The sequence below is a fragment of the Mytilus galloprovincialis genome, chromosome 2 (assembly GCF_965363235.1).
Source record: "Mytilus galloprovincialis chromosome 2, xbMytGall1.hap1.1, whole genome shotgun sequence".
In the NCBI taxonomy this organism is placed as follows: domain Eukaryota; kingdom Metazoa; phylum Mollusca; class Bivalvia; order Mytilida; family Mytilidae; genus Mytilus; species Mytilus galloprovincialis.
The window spans coordinates 86,548,688-86,565,397 of NC_134839.1; the positions used below are offsets into that span (position 1 = coordinate 86,548,688).

The window sequence follows — 16,710 nt, forward strand, 5'->3', positions numbered from 1 at the left end:
TGGTATTGTTTCAGAAAAAGGGAGAAGGTTTGTATCCATTAACACGTTTAATCCCGCTGCAAATGTTTGCACCTGTTCTAAGTCAGGAATCTCATGTACAGTAGTTGTCGTTTGTTTATGTAATTTGTACGTGTTTCTCGTTTCTCGTTTTTTTTATTTTATATAGATTAAACCGTTGGTTTTCCCGTTTGAATGGTTTTACACTAGTAATTTGGGGGTCCTTTATAGCTTGTTGTTCGGTGTGAGCCAAGGCTCCGTGTTGAAGGCCGTACATTGACCTATAATGGTTTACTTTTTTTAAATTGTTATTTGGGTGGAGAGTTGTCTCATTGGCACTCACACCACATCTTCCTATATCTATTATCAAACAAGACTACATACAAAACTAATCGTTTATATGTTTAAAAGTAAATATCTATCAGAAATCACATATATAAAACGATATGAACTTTTACATTGTATACTTTTACAAACTTTGAATCTCCCTTACTTGTTTTTCAACGTAAGAAAGTAAATCTTCTCCACTTCTTGGAGTATATGGCGTATTTTTTAAAACATAACGATAAAATTCTTCATTTTGAATTAACGAATTTGTCTCATCAATATCTTCTAGTAAAATTAGTATTAAAATTTGCCTTCCGGTCTCATATCCTTTGTGAATCCCAGATCGAAACTCTTGAACACATAAACCATCGTCGAGATAATCCTGTGTTAAAAAACACACAATACAGTCACTCTGTCCTAGACCAGCTGTTAATCCTGGTACTTCTAGCTCACCATACTCAATTTTATGTTTTCCAAAACAGGAAATATCCATTTTTTCTAAATGTTCTTCTACTCTTGAAACGACTTCCGACGAGCGATCTGAATATGACAAATAAACTACATATTTTCCATCATGGTCAAGCACTTCATATGGTTGTACATGTCGACTGAATAAACTGATGAAGTGTTTTAGTTTACGTTTATTATAGTAAATTATTGCAATCATTGATAGTAACAGGGTATAGAGAAGGCATCCTATCACACTATAAATTGTGATTTGCAGTGACTTACACGAATTACTCAGCTCGGAGAATAGTTCGCTTGCCCGATTTAGAAAAACGTAAGATCCATTTTTAAACTTACATTTATAATTATAAAAATTTACGAAATGAATATGATTCTCATTAAACCACTTAAGAAAATCTGGATTCTGACAGTCGCATTTTAGTTTGTTGTTTTCTAAATTTATAGTTAGATTATTAGTCCTAAATAACTTACTCAGGATGTCATGTTGTATATCTGAGAATTCGAATATCGAATTGTTTTGGAAGTCAATGAATTCTATTTTATATAGATCTTGCAAATGAAAATCCAGTGCTGTTAAAACATTGTCTTTTAAAAGGAGTTGTTCAAGATTTCCTAAATTTGAAAAGATAAACTTTGGGAGTTCTTTAATTTCATTGTGTGATAAATCAAGATATTTTAAATTCACTTGAGAAGAAAATATTTTAAATTGTGTATCTGTTGCGATTGTTTTCCCGATATGGTTGTCATTTAATAGTAAAACAGACAAATTTTTCATATCATTAAAAAAATCGGGATGTATAAAACGCACTCCAATACTTGATAAGTTGAACAGTTTTAGTGAATGTAATCCTTTCCATTCTCCACCAAATGTTTCAAATCTGTTGGTTGACACATCCAGAGTTTCCAGACAGTTGTTAGGAAAACTAGCAGGCGGTATCAATGAGTAATGTAAATTCATATGGCTGGCATATATGTGTCGTAATTTAGGTGGAAACTTAGGTTCATCTTTCTTTTCGCTTGCGATACTTTGAAGGAACACACTGATAAATGAAGGACTCTCTCCATGGGACAAAGTACTCTGCAATTGGAAACTACAATCAAACGACTCTAGATTTTCAAGTTTGTAAAGTACTTTTACAAATTTGCCATTGGTAAATCTATTATCCCTGACAGATAAAAACTTCATCGTTTTTGGAAGTGTATAAATCACATCTTGTTCCATACTTGCGATTTTATTTTGATCTAAGTAAAGCATCTCCAAATTTGTGTTTTTTAATTCCGTAAAAGCATCTTTTTCGATAATAATTTGATGTTTTCTATGTATGTACTTAAGCTTAAGAGCTTTTATATTAGTCCTTTTTAAATTTACTGTTGCGTTTTTCACCCCCGTCATTTCTAAATGATGATTGAAAGAAAGATTTAAATCTTCAAGCTTCTCAAGATTGGAAAATGCTCCTGCATCAATTGAATAGATGTCACATAAACTGAGATCTAATTTAACGAGATATGGACAATTTACGAAATGATCTTCACGTATTCTGTTAATGGTACAGTACCCATTTATTCCAGAAAGAGATAAAATCTGCAAGTTTTTCAACTGCATAAATGCCTTATCAAAACTACCATGGTTTTGTCCATCAAGTTTCAAAGTAGTTACTTTTTTAAGATTCAAAACACTAACAGGATATGAAGAATCTTCAACCAAAAAATCATTATAGATTCCATACATTTCAAAAACTTGGACATTTTCAAGAAATTTGAATGCATTTTCATAGATTTCACCCATGTACATTCGGTTGTAGTTCAGTTTTAACGTTTTTAGATTTATCATTCCTATAAACATTTCGCTCGACAGTTCTTCAAGATGATTATTTGATAAGTCTAAATAATTTAATTCATTTAACCCACTGAACTGACCATTTTTCAGTGCTGAAATATGATTATTGTTCAATAGAATAAATTTAAGTTCTTTGTAGTTTCGAATATCTGTTGGTACATGTGTTAGTCCTTCGTATGAACAGTTTACTCGATACGTACGGTTATCTCTATATCCACATGAACATTTTCCCGGACACATATATACTTGATCCGCTGTAATAATCATTAACACAAGGCTACAAGTCAATACTGAAACGTCCATCGTGACCATAGAGATATAACAAACTGACGAAACCTGTGTAAAATAGAGATACTATACTTCCATATCATTCTGTGAATACATTTTTGAAAAAAATGAACATGGACGGGATTTTTTTAAACTCAATTTCACTTACCCGACTCATTTCTTTTTCTATTGGCTTGTCTTAAGAAGTTTAAATCAGCATGCTTCTTTGTATATACATCCCCTAAATCGGGCAAATTAAAAAACACTTTTTGACACATTGCATGAACAAGAGTGCACACGCTGGCTTGTCTCACCTTTTTTACTAATCATTGATATTATGTTGATACATCCTAAATGTAAAGCTTTATTACACTGTCACGTAAACTTAACATTAATCAAGAAAACTAAACATTGACCAATGAACCATAAAAATGAGGTACGGTCAGATGAACCATGCCAGGCAGACATGTACAGCTAACAATTCTTCCGTACAACAAATATAGTTGACCTGTTGCTTATAGTTTAAGAAAAACAGACAAAACACAAAAACTTAGCACTGTTCAATGAACCATGAAAATGAGGTCAAGATCAAATAAAACCTGCGTGACTGACATAAAGATCATAAAATATTTCCATACACCAGATATAGTTGACCTATGGCTTATAGTATTAGAAAAAAAGACCAAAACTCAAAAACTTAACTTTGACCACTGAACCATGAAAATGAGGTTACGGTCAGATGACACCTGCCAACTAGACATGTACAACTTAAAATCATTCCATATACCAAATATAGTAGACGTATTGCATACAGGATAAGAAAAATAGACCAAAACGCAAAAACTTAACACTGATCAATGAACCGTGAAAATGAGGTCAAGGTCAAATTAAACCTGCGCGACTGATATATAGATCATAAAATATTTCCATACACCAAATATAGTTGACCTATTGCATATAAAAAAGACCAAAATTCAAAAACTTAACTATAACCACTGAACCATGAAGATGGGGTCAAGGTCAGATGACACCTGCCAGTTGGACATGTACACCTTACAGTCCTTCCATACACCGAATATACTAGACCTATTGCTTATAGTATCCAAGATATGGACTTGACCACAAAACTTAACATGAGGACCTTACAAGGTACGCACATACCAAATATAGTTATCCTATTAATTATAATAAGAGAGAATTTAACATTACAAAAAAATTTAACTTTTTTTTCAAGTAGTCACTGAACCATGAAAATGAGGTCAAGGACATTGAACATGTCACAAACTGATGGAAAATTCGTAACATGAGGCATCTATATACAAAGTATGAAGCATCCAGGTCTTCCACCTTCTAAAATATAAAGCTTTTAAGAAGTTAGCTAACGCCGCCGCCGCCGCCGCCGCCGCCGGATTACTATCCCTATGTCGAGCTTTCTGCGACAAAAGTCGCAGGCTCGACAAGAACTAAATTTTGACTGTCATGTTATGAATAGAAGAGCGTATCTTGAACAAAATGAATTAAGATACACAATTAAATTTATATACCTTTGTTCTTAATTTTCGGAATAATTGAGTACTACAAAATGTTTTGATCGAATTCTAATGCAGTCTTGGGAGTACGACCGTTTCCTCTGACCATGCGGAGGAGAATCAAGCATTTATCGGTAAAATTTGAAGATTTGTAGGAGTTGTAATGTTGTCAAATTAATGTTCACCGATTTGGGTCAAATTCTCATATTTAATTTTTAACACACTAAAACGTATACTCAAATTATAAAAAATCTAAAATAAACAGTTTACAATACAAAGGCTCGATAATATGTTTCAACACTTCTTGTACATTTTAGTCTAGAGGCCATAAAATTCACCAGGAAGCAATCTTCGAAGACAATCATGATCAACGGTCATATTGCCTGATATAAACATAGCTACAGATATAAACAGATAGTGAGAACGTGCAATTCAGGGCCGTAACTAACTATGAGGCAGGGGAGGCAACTGCCTCCCCTGATTTTTTTCCACAGAATTTTTTTTGTGAATTGGAAATTTTCTAGGTCTGTTTACTGTCTTTCGATAGGTTAGAATGTATGTTAATCATCGTGTTTACTTTATAAGAATGAGTTTTTTTTTAAATCGAATTAGTCAAGCAAATGATTTGACCTTGTTTCACTTTCAATGTTGACCTATTTTGTCCTTTTTAAAACTGAACACGCATAATTCATCTCTAGCTGAGGGGTTAAATTGGATGTCACATGAATATAGGTTCAATGAGGTCGAATTTATCACTTGTAAGCGAATAATTATTCAGCAAGGTTTCTTGGCTTACACAGGCAAAATTTGCTCACATGAATTTCACATGAATCTCACGTGAAATTGTCAAGAAAAATTTCACCTGAGATTCACCTCAAACGAGCTTATACATGAAACTCACGTGAAAATTTTCATGTGAATTTCACGTGAATTGAGTTTCACACGAATCTGATGTGAATTTTTTCACATGAATTTCACGTGAAATTTACAAAAAAATGATATTTTACATGATTTTGATAAAGTTTGAAAATTTAGATGTTATTTGAAATACTCTATTTTAAAAAATCATGTGAATTTCACATGAAATTTTTTACGTGATTTCCATGTGAAATTCACATCAGTTTTACATGAGGTTCATGTGAAACTCACAAAAACTGATTTCACGTGAGTTTCACGTATAAGCTCGTTTGAGTTGAAATTGATGTGAATTTCACGTGAGATTCACATATGAATTTAATTTCACGTGAAATTGATATGAGTTAAATTTACCTGTGTATTTTGACAAAATTGAACAAAACAGTCTGCTAGAGGCGAATAGTTATTTCACTTTTTTACCTCCATCAATGATTGCGCAGGTAGGTTAATGCTGTTCGAGAGTAAATCGGCTATTTATTCATATAAAAATCAATGAAATTTGAAATTATTTAGAATTTTTGTCTAGAAACTTTCATACCCAGAACTTATTTTTATCATCCCTAATATAATCCAAAGTTTTAATTTCTGGTGTCTCAGAACCCTCCATCTGGTTGCCATGGTAACGGGCAGCATTCAAAGATGGCGTGTGAACGTCCAACTTCAAGAGCCTGGCACACCCCATAGAACTAGACAAATGAATAAAAATAAAGTTGTATTTGGTTGACAAATATGTTATCTTTCCCGTAACAGCTGTTTCATTTTTTAAATGTGCCCTTTTATAATAAAAAATAACAGAAATGACATACAATCCAACCGTGGCCCCACCAAAAGTCAACTATTTTACCAATTTTAGATATGTTATATTCATTTTAAAAACAAGAAACAGCAATCTTCGTATTCATGAGCTTTTCAAGAATAAATATGCCAAGTTTTAAAGAGATCAATAAATGTTAACGGGATGTGCCAATGCGATCTTTATAGATGAATGATATTCAAGTTCTTAGGCAGCAACCATTTGATTTTCTGGGGGGGCTATGGTTTTTTTTGGAAAAAAAAGTTTGTTTCCAGGTTTTGGTGAAAAAAATAATTTGTTTTGGACCCTGAGAAAAAAAAATTGTTTGTTTCACCCTCAGCTCCCACTATATGTAATGCTAAAATTGAAAGAAAAAAAATTGTTTTGTCGCTAAAAAAATAGATTGTTCTTCGCCGAAGGCGAAAAAAAAAGTTTGCGCAGAAAAAAAAACCATAGCCCCCCCCCCCCCCCAGAAAATCAAATGGTTGCTGCCTTACTCGGCGACATTTAAACACTGAATTAATTCAGATCGATTATTCCCCTTTTCGGTGTAAAAATGCAGGGAAAGAAATAATTGACATTTTGATAGTTTCTGACTAGAGATAAACACATTAAAGATGTAAAATAATGTTTTTTTTCTTCACATTTTCATACTTGAGTTGTTCATGAATCTTTAAAGAATCACCATGCTTACGAAGAGAAAAAGGGGGGATACTCTGACGTTATACTTTGTGAGGGTTTTCGTAACCAAATGTTCATTTCTAAACATATATGTGTCATATCTACCGATTGCAAATAATATTATCTGGCTTCCTTCCTTAAATTTGAATATCATAGGGTCTTTACGACTTTTAGATTACCAAGGTTTAGCATGGTGAAATAACGTGATGACGAACGGCATAACAGTATTTCTAAAACAAAATGATTCTCCTGATAGGGAAAACACTTTTTAAAACAAGCACTAGTGCATGGTAGTATGTAGCCCCTTCTATCAAACTCATGTTTTATGAGAAATATTTATCTATTCAGCCCTATTAAAGTTTTTTCAATGTTTTTTTTATTTAAAAACATTTTTAATTAATTCACTGAATTATAAGGATCCGTTACTTTCACATCACATGTGTGAATGGGTCTTTTTTAAAACTATATCAGCTATAAGCAATAATTTCTAGAGCTTTGTTCATTTTTTGAACGTTCATCATTCATTCATTGCACTTTTTCCAGTACAAAACAGTAAATTATTATAGAAAAAAAAACATTAAAAAAAGAAATTTCCTTGTCAGAGATAAATCTATTTGTTTATTCAATAAAGTTGTATGCATGTGAGAGCATTGAGTTCAGTATGAGTATTATCTGCCTATTACATACAAATATAACTATTTCAAAGGTTTCAATGTCAAAGAAACTTATAATTTTTCATTCATTTCAAATAGTTTTCTCAAAATTAAAACAAAAGGCATGCAATTTGCATATGTCACATTGAATTTAAACTAATAATCCTTATAACAATGCATACAATACTTCCTTGTAGGTTTCAATGATCCATAATAAATGTATAGACATATACATGTATCATCCTGCTGGTTTTCATATGATAATGCTGTACTAGATAATTCTTTATTCCTATACTTGTCTTCTTTTTTTTATTTCACATGTATCATGCAAAGAATATTCCTATATATATCCATGTAAAATGTTGTGAATTACAATATATATACCAGTAAGTACATGCAGGTACCACATATGATGTTTGAATTATAATTATCACTTAGTTCACAGCTTTATATATGTATATATCCAAAATTATCTCAACTACTGCACATGATGCATAATGATATGAATATTTCCTTTTGTGTGTTGATCCTTCAAAAAAGAAGTGCACAGTCATTTCCTCTCATGTTTTTATTTCTTTATTTCTTTTTCTTGAATGTTCCAGAGTCAGTTTTAACAGTAATCAAATCCTTCCTTTTATTGTAATACTGAAAATCTCTGCATTCCAAAAGTTACATGTGACATGGCATGGGGTTTTCATATTCAGCACTGTTTTAATATTTTTGTTATATCATCAAGCTTTCTTTTCATGCATATATCTAATACTGCCCCCATATCTGGTTACAAATTGTCTGATAATTTCCTTGTGTGTGTTGATCTTCACAAGAAAGAAGTGGTCACTCTTTTCCTCTGATAACTTTTTTCAAATTTCAGTTAGGCTATTATAGTTAAAACTAACATGTATGACACCATTACCTCCAAGTCATCTTCATGCATGTACTGAAAAAAATATGTAAACCATTAATGGCATTTAAAAGTAATTGGTATTCATATTATGATACAAATAGAAAACTTCAGTCAAAATTGTCACATTTGTGTATTCCTTAATTATTATTGAATTAAAAGAAAACTTGACACAAAGTTTAATTGATGAATTGTCTGTAAAAGTACAATAAAGTTTGTAAGTACAACTTACATTAACTGATATTTACCCATCACATTGCTTTGCCAATTTGTTATTAATAATCAATATGACTTAATCAAGATTGGGTGAGTGTGACTAAATACACCAGATAACTTTAAATAGTCACATAAACTGAGGGTCTGGATGGTGTTTACAGAATAGATACACCAATCATGTAATAATCCCTATGGGCAAAAGTGCAAAATTTAAAGGCTGAGACATTAAAGATTAAGAAAACACTGATAATAAAAGAGAATGATGGTGTGTTAAAATACAAAGAATAGAGAATAATGAGCAATACAGATTATAGAAAATGGTATATAAAATATAGAATTGAAGGGAATCATTCATTATAATACAATTAATACTTACATTTAATTGTGTAGACCTCATATCATAGAAACTACACTCTTTATGCATTAACAGTCAACTTATATGTGCCAGTTGTAAATCAATCAAAAGTTACAATAATTACACAATTAAGATTGATCTGTTGGTGTAAATTGTTTTATAACAAGTGTGTCAAAATTTGAAAAGATTTACACAAACACACATATACTTCAGATACACATTATTATAGTTAATCAATATTAAAAGTACATATTTAATTTAATCTTATGTCTATATATAAAAAAAGATAAGACAAAAAATTAATAAAGACAAAAAATTCAAATGTACACTAAAAAGGATGATTTAAAAATAATACTATAATGACTTAGCATCAAATTTAAAACCATAAATGAAAACTTTAAGTTGTTAATAAATTATGGCCATGATAATAAATAATATTTCTCACATAAAACATCTCATGTGAATGCTTACATAATTTTACTAAATACAGACTGAGGCATAAGTATGATGCACAGAGTCATGCATGCATATATTTTGAATAATTCTTTGTTTTACTTCTACAATATGTTATAAATTGGAATAAGGAATGATTTAACATGCGATCGATTTTAAGATTCAGGTACAAATATACCTAATAGATATTTAAAGAAAATGTTAAGGTGTTTGCATACGAGACTAATCAAGGGGGGGGAGGGGTGATAAAGGCATAGGTGAAAGGTGGCGGGCCTCAGCCGGCATGTTGTTCGGACATTTTAACAAATGCTACTGCTTACGTTGCATGGTTGATCATGGTTTCTGACCACCGAGATCCCATATTTAAATATTTGATGACCCGCATGAATGCATCCCTGGTCAGTCTGCAAACTGTCGACGTGAAACTATTTTTATAAAGTCAATAGCTAATAAAGATTGGATTGTTTATAAGGAAGTAAAATAGTGTTAACGTGAAAAATTAATTCAAAGGAAGTTTCAACAGACTGCCCACATCATGCTGACAGCGAAACCTGTAAATAACCACATTTTTTAAGTAAACATACAGCTTTCTCTTCAGACTACATTCATAATCGTGAATTAAATGAATATCCAAGATCCTCGGAAGAAGGCTAAAATAATTTAAAACTAACGTACCTCAAAATATAAGCAGCCCACATCTATATTAACGTGTTGTTGTCGAACTGAAGACACTGACTTTTATCATAACAAGGTGCCCGATCAGCTGTTGGTGACAAGCTCAAATTTGACGTCGACGAAACGTTCTAGCCAATCACGTGTCGAATAGTTAGGAAAATGACGTCAGATTTAGATTGCGATGCAAACACCGAAAATCATTGCTAAATTTTTTTTAAACTGCATTAACCTGCCTGCGTGAACAAAACAAATCATAAAATAAAGAAAGATTCCTATAAATCTGAATATAGGCAAATTAGCCATTATAGTCTGAGAGGATGAAAGCATGATTTAAAGACAAATGTGCCTGCATATTTACATTGGTCGACATAAGGATCATCTGTACAGAACGTTCCTTGCAATATGTCTGACAGGTTTGGTCAAAATATATAGACTGCGTTGCAAAAAGAGCACGAAGATGTAAAAACAAATTGACCACGTACGACAGCGGTAACTGAAGTGATTTAAAATCTAATTTTGAATTGCATTGCTTTGGGGCGTTTTTCTGTCTTTGTTTATTGTTGTTGTTTTCCAGTGTATATCGAATCAGAACAGTGAATTTTTTTTATACAATTAAGGTTTTAAAAGATCTAATTTCAAAAACTTGTTTTTAAACCTAAACACATAAACTTTATTTTAGCGAATGAATTGACCGTGAAAGCACCTATAGCTATTTATTTTTTTGAAAATTTGAATATAAAACTCATAAAAATATTTTATTAAATGACAGCGTTCATATGACATTACTATAAAGATAGAATATAAACTCAACTACCATAAAATAAATCTGAAATTTTAATAATCAATGCGATTTTTAATGGAAAATGTAACTATGAAAGATATACTGGTTAGGTCAAAGAACCCAAATTGCGCACATTTAGTTAAAAATAGAAGCGTACACGTTTTATTAGAAACAATTTGTACTTTTATGACTGGACATTACGTATTTCAACATGTCTGAATATGTACACCACAGTGCTCGCTATCTATTCATATTTATATATTTATGTTTCTGTCGTCAACATTCTTCTGATACGATCTCTATATTTTATTAGATGGCGTATAGACTAAAATACACACGAATTGCTGATACATTTTATCAAAGTCTATACTTTGGCTATTTTTTTTTATCTTTAGACTTATTTCGATTTGGATATACGTGTATATAAGTATGTTATAAATCAAATATAAGAATTTAACAGATAATGTCCCTTTAAGCATGGTTGCAATTAGGGTTCTCCTCATTACAGACTCATGGGTCGTGTCAATCCAATTTTTCTATTACTCTTTGTTATTTTTCAAATGTAATTGGTGGAACTGTTCAAACATTAGGATACAGTTACAAAATAAATACAGAAGGTAAACTTTTGTGTTGATCATACATAGAAGTATTTGCAAAAGAAAATGCAACAGTCTCTTTACAAGAACTCAATAATAAAGCCAAATTCTAAATACTGAAAAATGGATTACCAGATACTGTTATAAGAGAGCTACCATTTGACTTGTATGTGAGGGCTAGGATGAAATTTGAAAAATAAGCAGGACAGGAGTTTTGAGTAAAAAAGGCAGGATGAGCAACTTTACAAAAAAAGGCAGGATTACAATTTATGTAAAGAAAAGTCAGGATAAATTAGAAAAAAGGTAGAACCGGATAGAGTGTAAAAAAGGCAGGACAGAGATTACAACTAAACAAATCCAGGACAAAATCCCCCCTTCTTATAAAAATTAAATGGTAGCTCCCTAAATGATAATCCATACCTTTCTTTAGATATCTCTATTTTGGACCTGGAAATGTCATCATTAACTTTGCTTGGATTTGCCACCAGTGTATATTTGGAATAAACCTAATTGACACGTCACAGACGAAATTTTTCTCAACGACCTTACTGTCCCAATTTTGTGCGAGTGAAATTTTGACTTCCTCTTTTCACCTTGTCGTCGAATTTGTGGCCAACTTCCATTTCCCGAAGAGATTATCACAGAAATGTCGAATATTTTTCATCCGGTTTTCATATTTAAAACACTGTTACATACAGAAAATTTCTGTTTTATATTTATACTTGTTTTCACAACAGATGTTTACAAAAGTTGAATAAGATATGGCTCTTTAAATAGTAAACTTTGTTAGTCAACTCCTATGGCGTTTTATTACTTAGGATGTGATCCAGATCGTATATCCTTTAATATACATAATATTGACGATGAAATGAAATCAATACTCTTATGCACATCAGAAATGCTATAAGAGGCATTTATTATCATAACGTTCAGTTTTCGTATTATATATATAGAATTAAAAATCAATTCTTCAGAGAACAATTGAAGGTCTTTCCACCTCGATAATAAGAATGAAATTTAAAAATCGATGTGAGAAAATGTCACTCCTTGTTGATGTAATTTGGTTCTTCAAATTGATATAAATAAATAAGATTAATAGGTATATGCAGAAGACTTAATTGTTTTATTATGAACAGAAAATCATTTTCAGCAAAGGTCAAAATCTAGAACGTCAAATTGACCTTGACCTTGACCTCAATTTCAAGGTCATAGGTCAGTGATCTCAAATCAAAAGACCCCAGGTCAATCATTTGTATGGTTGTGGAGAAATAATGATTTGAAATACATAAGGGGAGAAAACTCCTATAAGGGTTAACCAAAACACTTCGACTGAAATAGGTTGAAGTTGCGCCTTTTTGTAAACAGTAATTTGGCAAACAAATCATACCAATAACTGTAGCAGTTTCTTTTGAACAACGATAACAAGCAAAATTCAAAATTTATAACATGACCTTGACCTTCGACCTTGATCTCAATTTCAAGGTCATAGGTCAGTGAACTCAAAACGGAAGACCGGAGGTCAATCACTTGTATGGTTGTGGAGAAATACTGATTTGAAATACACAAGGGGAGAAAACTCCTATAAGGGTTAACCAAAACACTTTGACTGAAATAGGTTAAAGTTGCGCCTAATTGTAAACAGTTATTTGGCAAACACATCATATCATTTACTGTCACAGTTTCTGTGGAATAACGGTAACAAGCAAAATTCAAAATTTAGAACATGACCTTGACCTTTGACCTTGACCTTTGACCTTGACCTCAATTTCCTTCAAATGGACCAAGGACTTCATATCAAAAGATTGTAGGCCTCTACGACTTAAAACGTATGAATTTATCCAACAAATCGTCTAAGGGAAATAACTCCCATAAGATGTCTTCCGATCACTCAAGTCAAAATAAACCAAATCATTTTCAAGTAGACGAACAATTTGGTGAAAACAGTTTGCTAAAATCTTTTACTGTTTTAGAGAAATAGCGATAACAAGAAAAAGGGGACGTGGGGAGATAACTCCTATAAAAATAAGTGTTCGGTCACACAGGGTGAGTTTTGAAACCCCCATTTCTGTACAACATCATTGGCCAAAAAATCCATTCGATATGTTGTAAGACAAAAAAGCATCTCAAACGTCAGAAGAAGAAAAACAAATAAATCAGAAGAAAAACAAAAGGTCTTTCCACGAAAAGTGGAAAGACCTAATAGCCATACATTGTCTCGAAATATCAATGTTATTTGTACAAGGCTTAGAAACAGGTAGAAAGCGAGGCTGTGCCGAGCATTTCTACCTGTTTCGAGCCGAGTACAAATAACAGATTGATATTTCGAGACAATGTATGGTTATTCTTTATATACTGCAACTCTTATAATCTTCAAAATGAAGTATTTAGGGTAAAAACCGTCATTCTTTAATTGTGAGCGGACAACGTAAAATTGCCGCGAACCTGTATGTTTTATTGACGTCATAAATAAAACTTTACGGAAAAGCATTGTCAACGTCATAAACAAGGTGATATACGGTCAGTGACTGTATATCACATATAAATATACAGTCAATGCAATTTGACTGCTCAAATAGCACAGCTGCAGTATATATGAAAATAACATAGTTGCACCCTGATTCAAAAGATGCACATGTATGTAACTGCTTCGCTTTACTAATAAGTTCTTTATACATGTTATACATCTGGTTACATTGTTAACATAGTATGATCTGTCCGATCCCGGGGGTGACAGTTAGTTTAACCGGTTGAATCCAACATGCAATGAAAAAAACACAAAGTTCTCCAAACACATCTTTATTGGATGTCAAAAGGTCAAAACTACAAAAGATAAAAAATAAAAACAACCTTAAGCAAAGGCTTTTACGTGAAATTTCTTCAAATCGTCATAAAAATCATTATGGAACTAGCGATACATATAAAAATATACATACTAATACAAAAATAGCATAACCTACAGTGTGGTGGACAATAATACGCCAAAAATTGATCCAAAGTTCTGAAGTGAGCATACACGAGTTGTGTTGATGAAGGGAGATAATCATATAAAAAGTATCTATGGAAACCATGTAAAAATGTTACAGAACACTCCTCACCTGATATTAATATATAATATCACTATCTTAAACATATACTAATCAAACAGTCATGAACCATGAATGAACAAAAAATCTTATCCCTAGCATATCTTGCAAATGGACAACAGAATAATGTTTGATGAAGCCATTGTTCAAAGTCTACACTCTTAGCAACAGCACCATTTTGGAAATAGGTCGGGTGTAAGTTGAACCATTTCTTGCGACTCGGACATCTGACTTTCTAACTCGTCCATCATGACCTGTTAGAGGATTAACGATAATGCCCGTTGGCCACTCATTTCTTGAAACGTTTTTGTCCTTTATTAACACTATATCTCCTTGTTTCATATTCGGAGAAGAATCTGTCCATTTGCGACGTGTTTGTAGAGTTTGAAGATACCCCTTGTTCCATCGTTGCCAGAACATATCTGCAAAATATGGCACTCGTTTCCAAACAGAGACCTCTCTATACGATGAGTAAGTGCAAGCGTACTCTCCTGTAGACCTGTTTTCATAACTTGTACGTTTGGTCAAATTTCCTTGTCCTGCTGTGTATTCAGTAACGTGCAATGGTGCAACCTTAGCCTTGCAAATGATATATCCAACGTGAACCTCGCCTTCTAAGTCTGTAGCTTTAAGAAAGGCAACAGCAGCGATTGCTTTCTCCGATGCATCACAATACACGTAAACTTCTCTTTGACTCATGTCTCTCCATGAGAAAATTACATAAGAGCGTGGAATTGACAACTGATGTAGTCCTTGTAAAGAATCTTTCCAGAGTTCCTATTTATCACACATAAGTTCCGAAAGAGGCTCGTCCCAATTCTTTGTACTTGTCATTAATTCACAAAGGAGTAACTTTCCCAAAATCACAACTGGAGCAATGAAACCTACAGGATTATAGAGGCTGTTAACGACGGATAAGATTCCTCGCTTGCTGAACGGCTTCTCCTCTATAGACACACGGTAAGTAAATGAGTCATTTTGCAAGTTCCAGTACAGTCCTAGACTACGCTGCATAGGAACATCAGAAACACCAAGATCAAGGTCCTTTAAATTGCTTGCTATGTCATCCTCAGAAAAGGCATGCATGACGTCCTGATTGTTAGATGCTATTTTATGTAAGCACAAGTTTCCTTCTTTCATCAATGTTTCCTGTGTTCTTTTCTTGAGATCGATAGCTGCGGAAGCTGTCGGTAGTGACATAAGTCCATCATCAACATAGAAATTATTGTTAACGAAATCTAAAACATCGGATCCATAAAGTTTTTTCACCAGATTGTGCGGTTTTCTTTAGTCCGTTTGTAGCTACTGCCGGGGATGGACTGTTCCCAAAGACGTGCACTCACATACGATATTCGATAAGTTCATTTTGTTGGTCGTTATCTTTATACCAAAAGAAAGGCAAGAAATTCCTGTGTTTTTTCACAACTAAGCAATAGAACATCTGCTGGATATCAATGGTGATAGCGACAAGATATTTGCGGAAACGTAACAGAACACCCACAAGACTGTTAGTTAAATCGGGACCAGTAATGAGGACATCGTTCAATGAAGTATTGTCATATTTGGCCGATGAATCGAAAACTACTCTGATTTGTGTGGGTTTCTTCGGATGATTTACCCCGAAAATAGGTAAGTACCAGCTTTCCTCTCCATCTGACAAAGCAGGCGCGATTTCAGCATGGGTGTTGTCGAAGATCTTTTGCATGAATGCTAAAGGTGTTCTCTTTTTACATCATTCTTTCGAAGGGTAAAATAAAAGGACTTTGCTCGTCGCAGTACTTGAAATCGATTATTTGGAAGTTTCGGCTTCGGAGATCGAAAAGGTAGGGGTGCTTCCCAATAACCTTGTGCATCTTTAGAAACGATTTCATCCATAATTTGTAGAAATTCCTTATCTTCAATTGACATTCCAATGGTATCATCATCATTCGTCCTTGCGAATGTTTCCGACTCTGACTCGGAGAGGTAACAATTTGTGTCAAATGGATCTGCTGATAAGTTCTCCTTAATTTCAAAATTATTTGGACACGGCTTACAAATTGAAGATCTACCGTTACGTAACAGGTAAGTTTTATTGACGATAACTGTAGCAGGACGATGAAACTGGTTAAGACATGTTTCACCAACTATCAACCAACCTAAACGTTGTTTCTGTGCGTATAGAGAGTAAATATGACCTGTAA

The 16,710-nt window shown here is 32.9% G+C and overlaps 1 protein-coding gene across 2 annotated transcripts; it reads right to left on the bottom strand.

Annotated features, from left to right (window-relative positions):
* Positions 1 to 378: 378 nt before the first annotated feature.
* On the bottom strand, positions 379 to 12,253 carry LOC143064707 (toll-like receptor 4). 2 transcript variants are annotated; one of them, XM_076237741.1, is made up of 3 exons: positions 11,865 to 12,253; positions 2,830 to 2,965; positions 379 to 1,870 (listed from the first exon to the last, which is right to left on the bottom strand). In XM_076237741.1, exon 3 carries the CDS (start codon positions 1,748 to 1,750, stop codon positions 467 to 469), a length of 1,284 nt encoding a protein of 427 aa, XP_076093856.1. In that variant the 5' UTR covers positions 1,751 to 1,870; positions 2,830 to 2,965; positions 11,865 to 12,253; the 3' UTR covers positions 379 to 466. The 2 variants fall into 2 exon arrangements, with proteins under 2 accessions (XP_076093856.1, XP_076093854.1); XM_076237739.1 differs by having other exon boundaries at positions 379 to 2,965.
* Positions 12,254 to 16,710: the final 4,457 nt, after the last annotated feature.

What these genes read in the sequence shown, in the direction of transcription:
- LOC143064707 (XM_076237739.1), bottom strand. Translation starts at nt 2,941, where the DNA reads ATGGTCACGATGGACGTTTCAGTATTGACTTGTAGCCTTGTGTTAATG.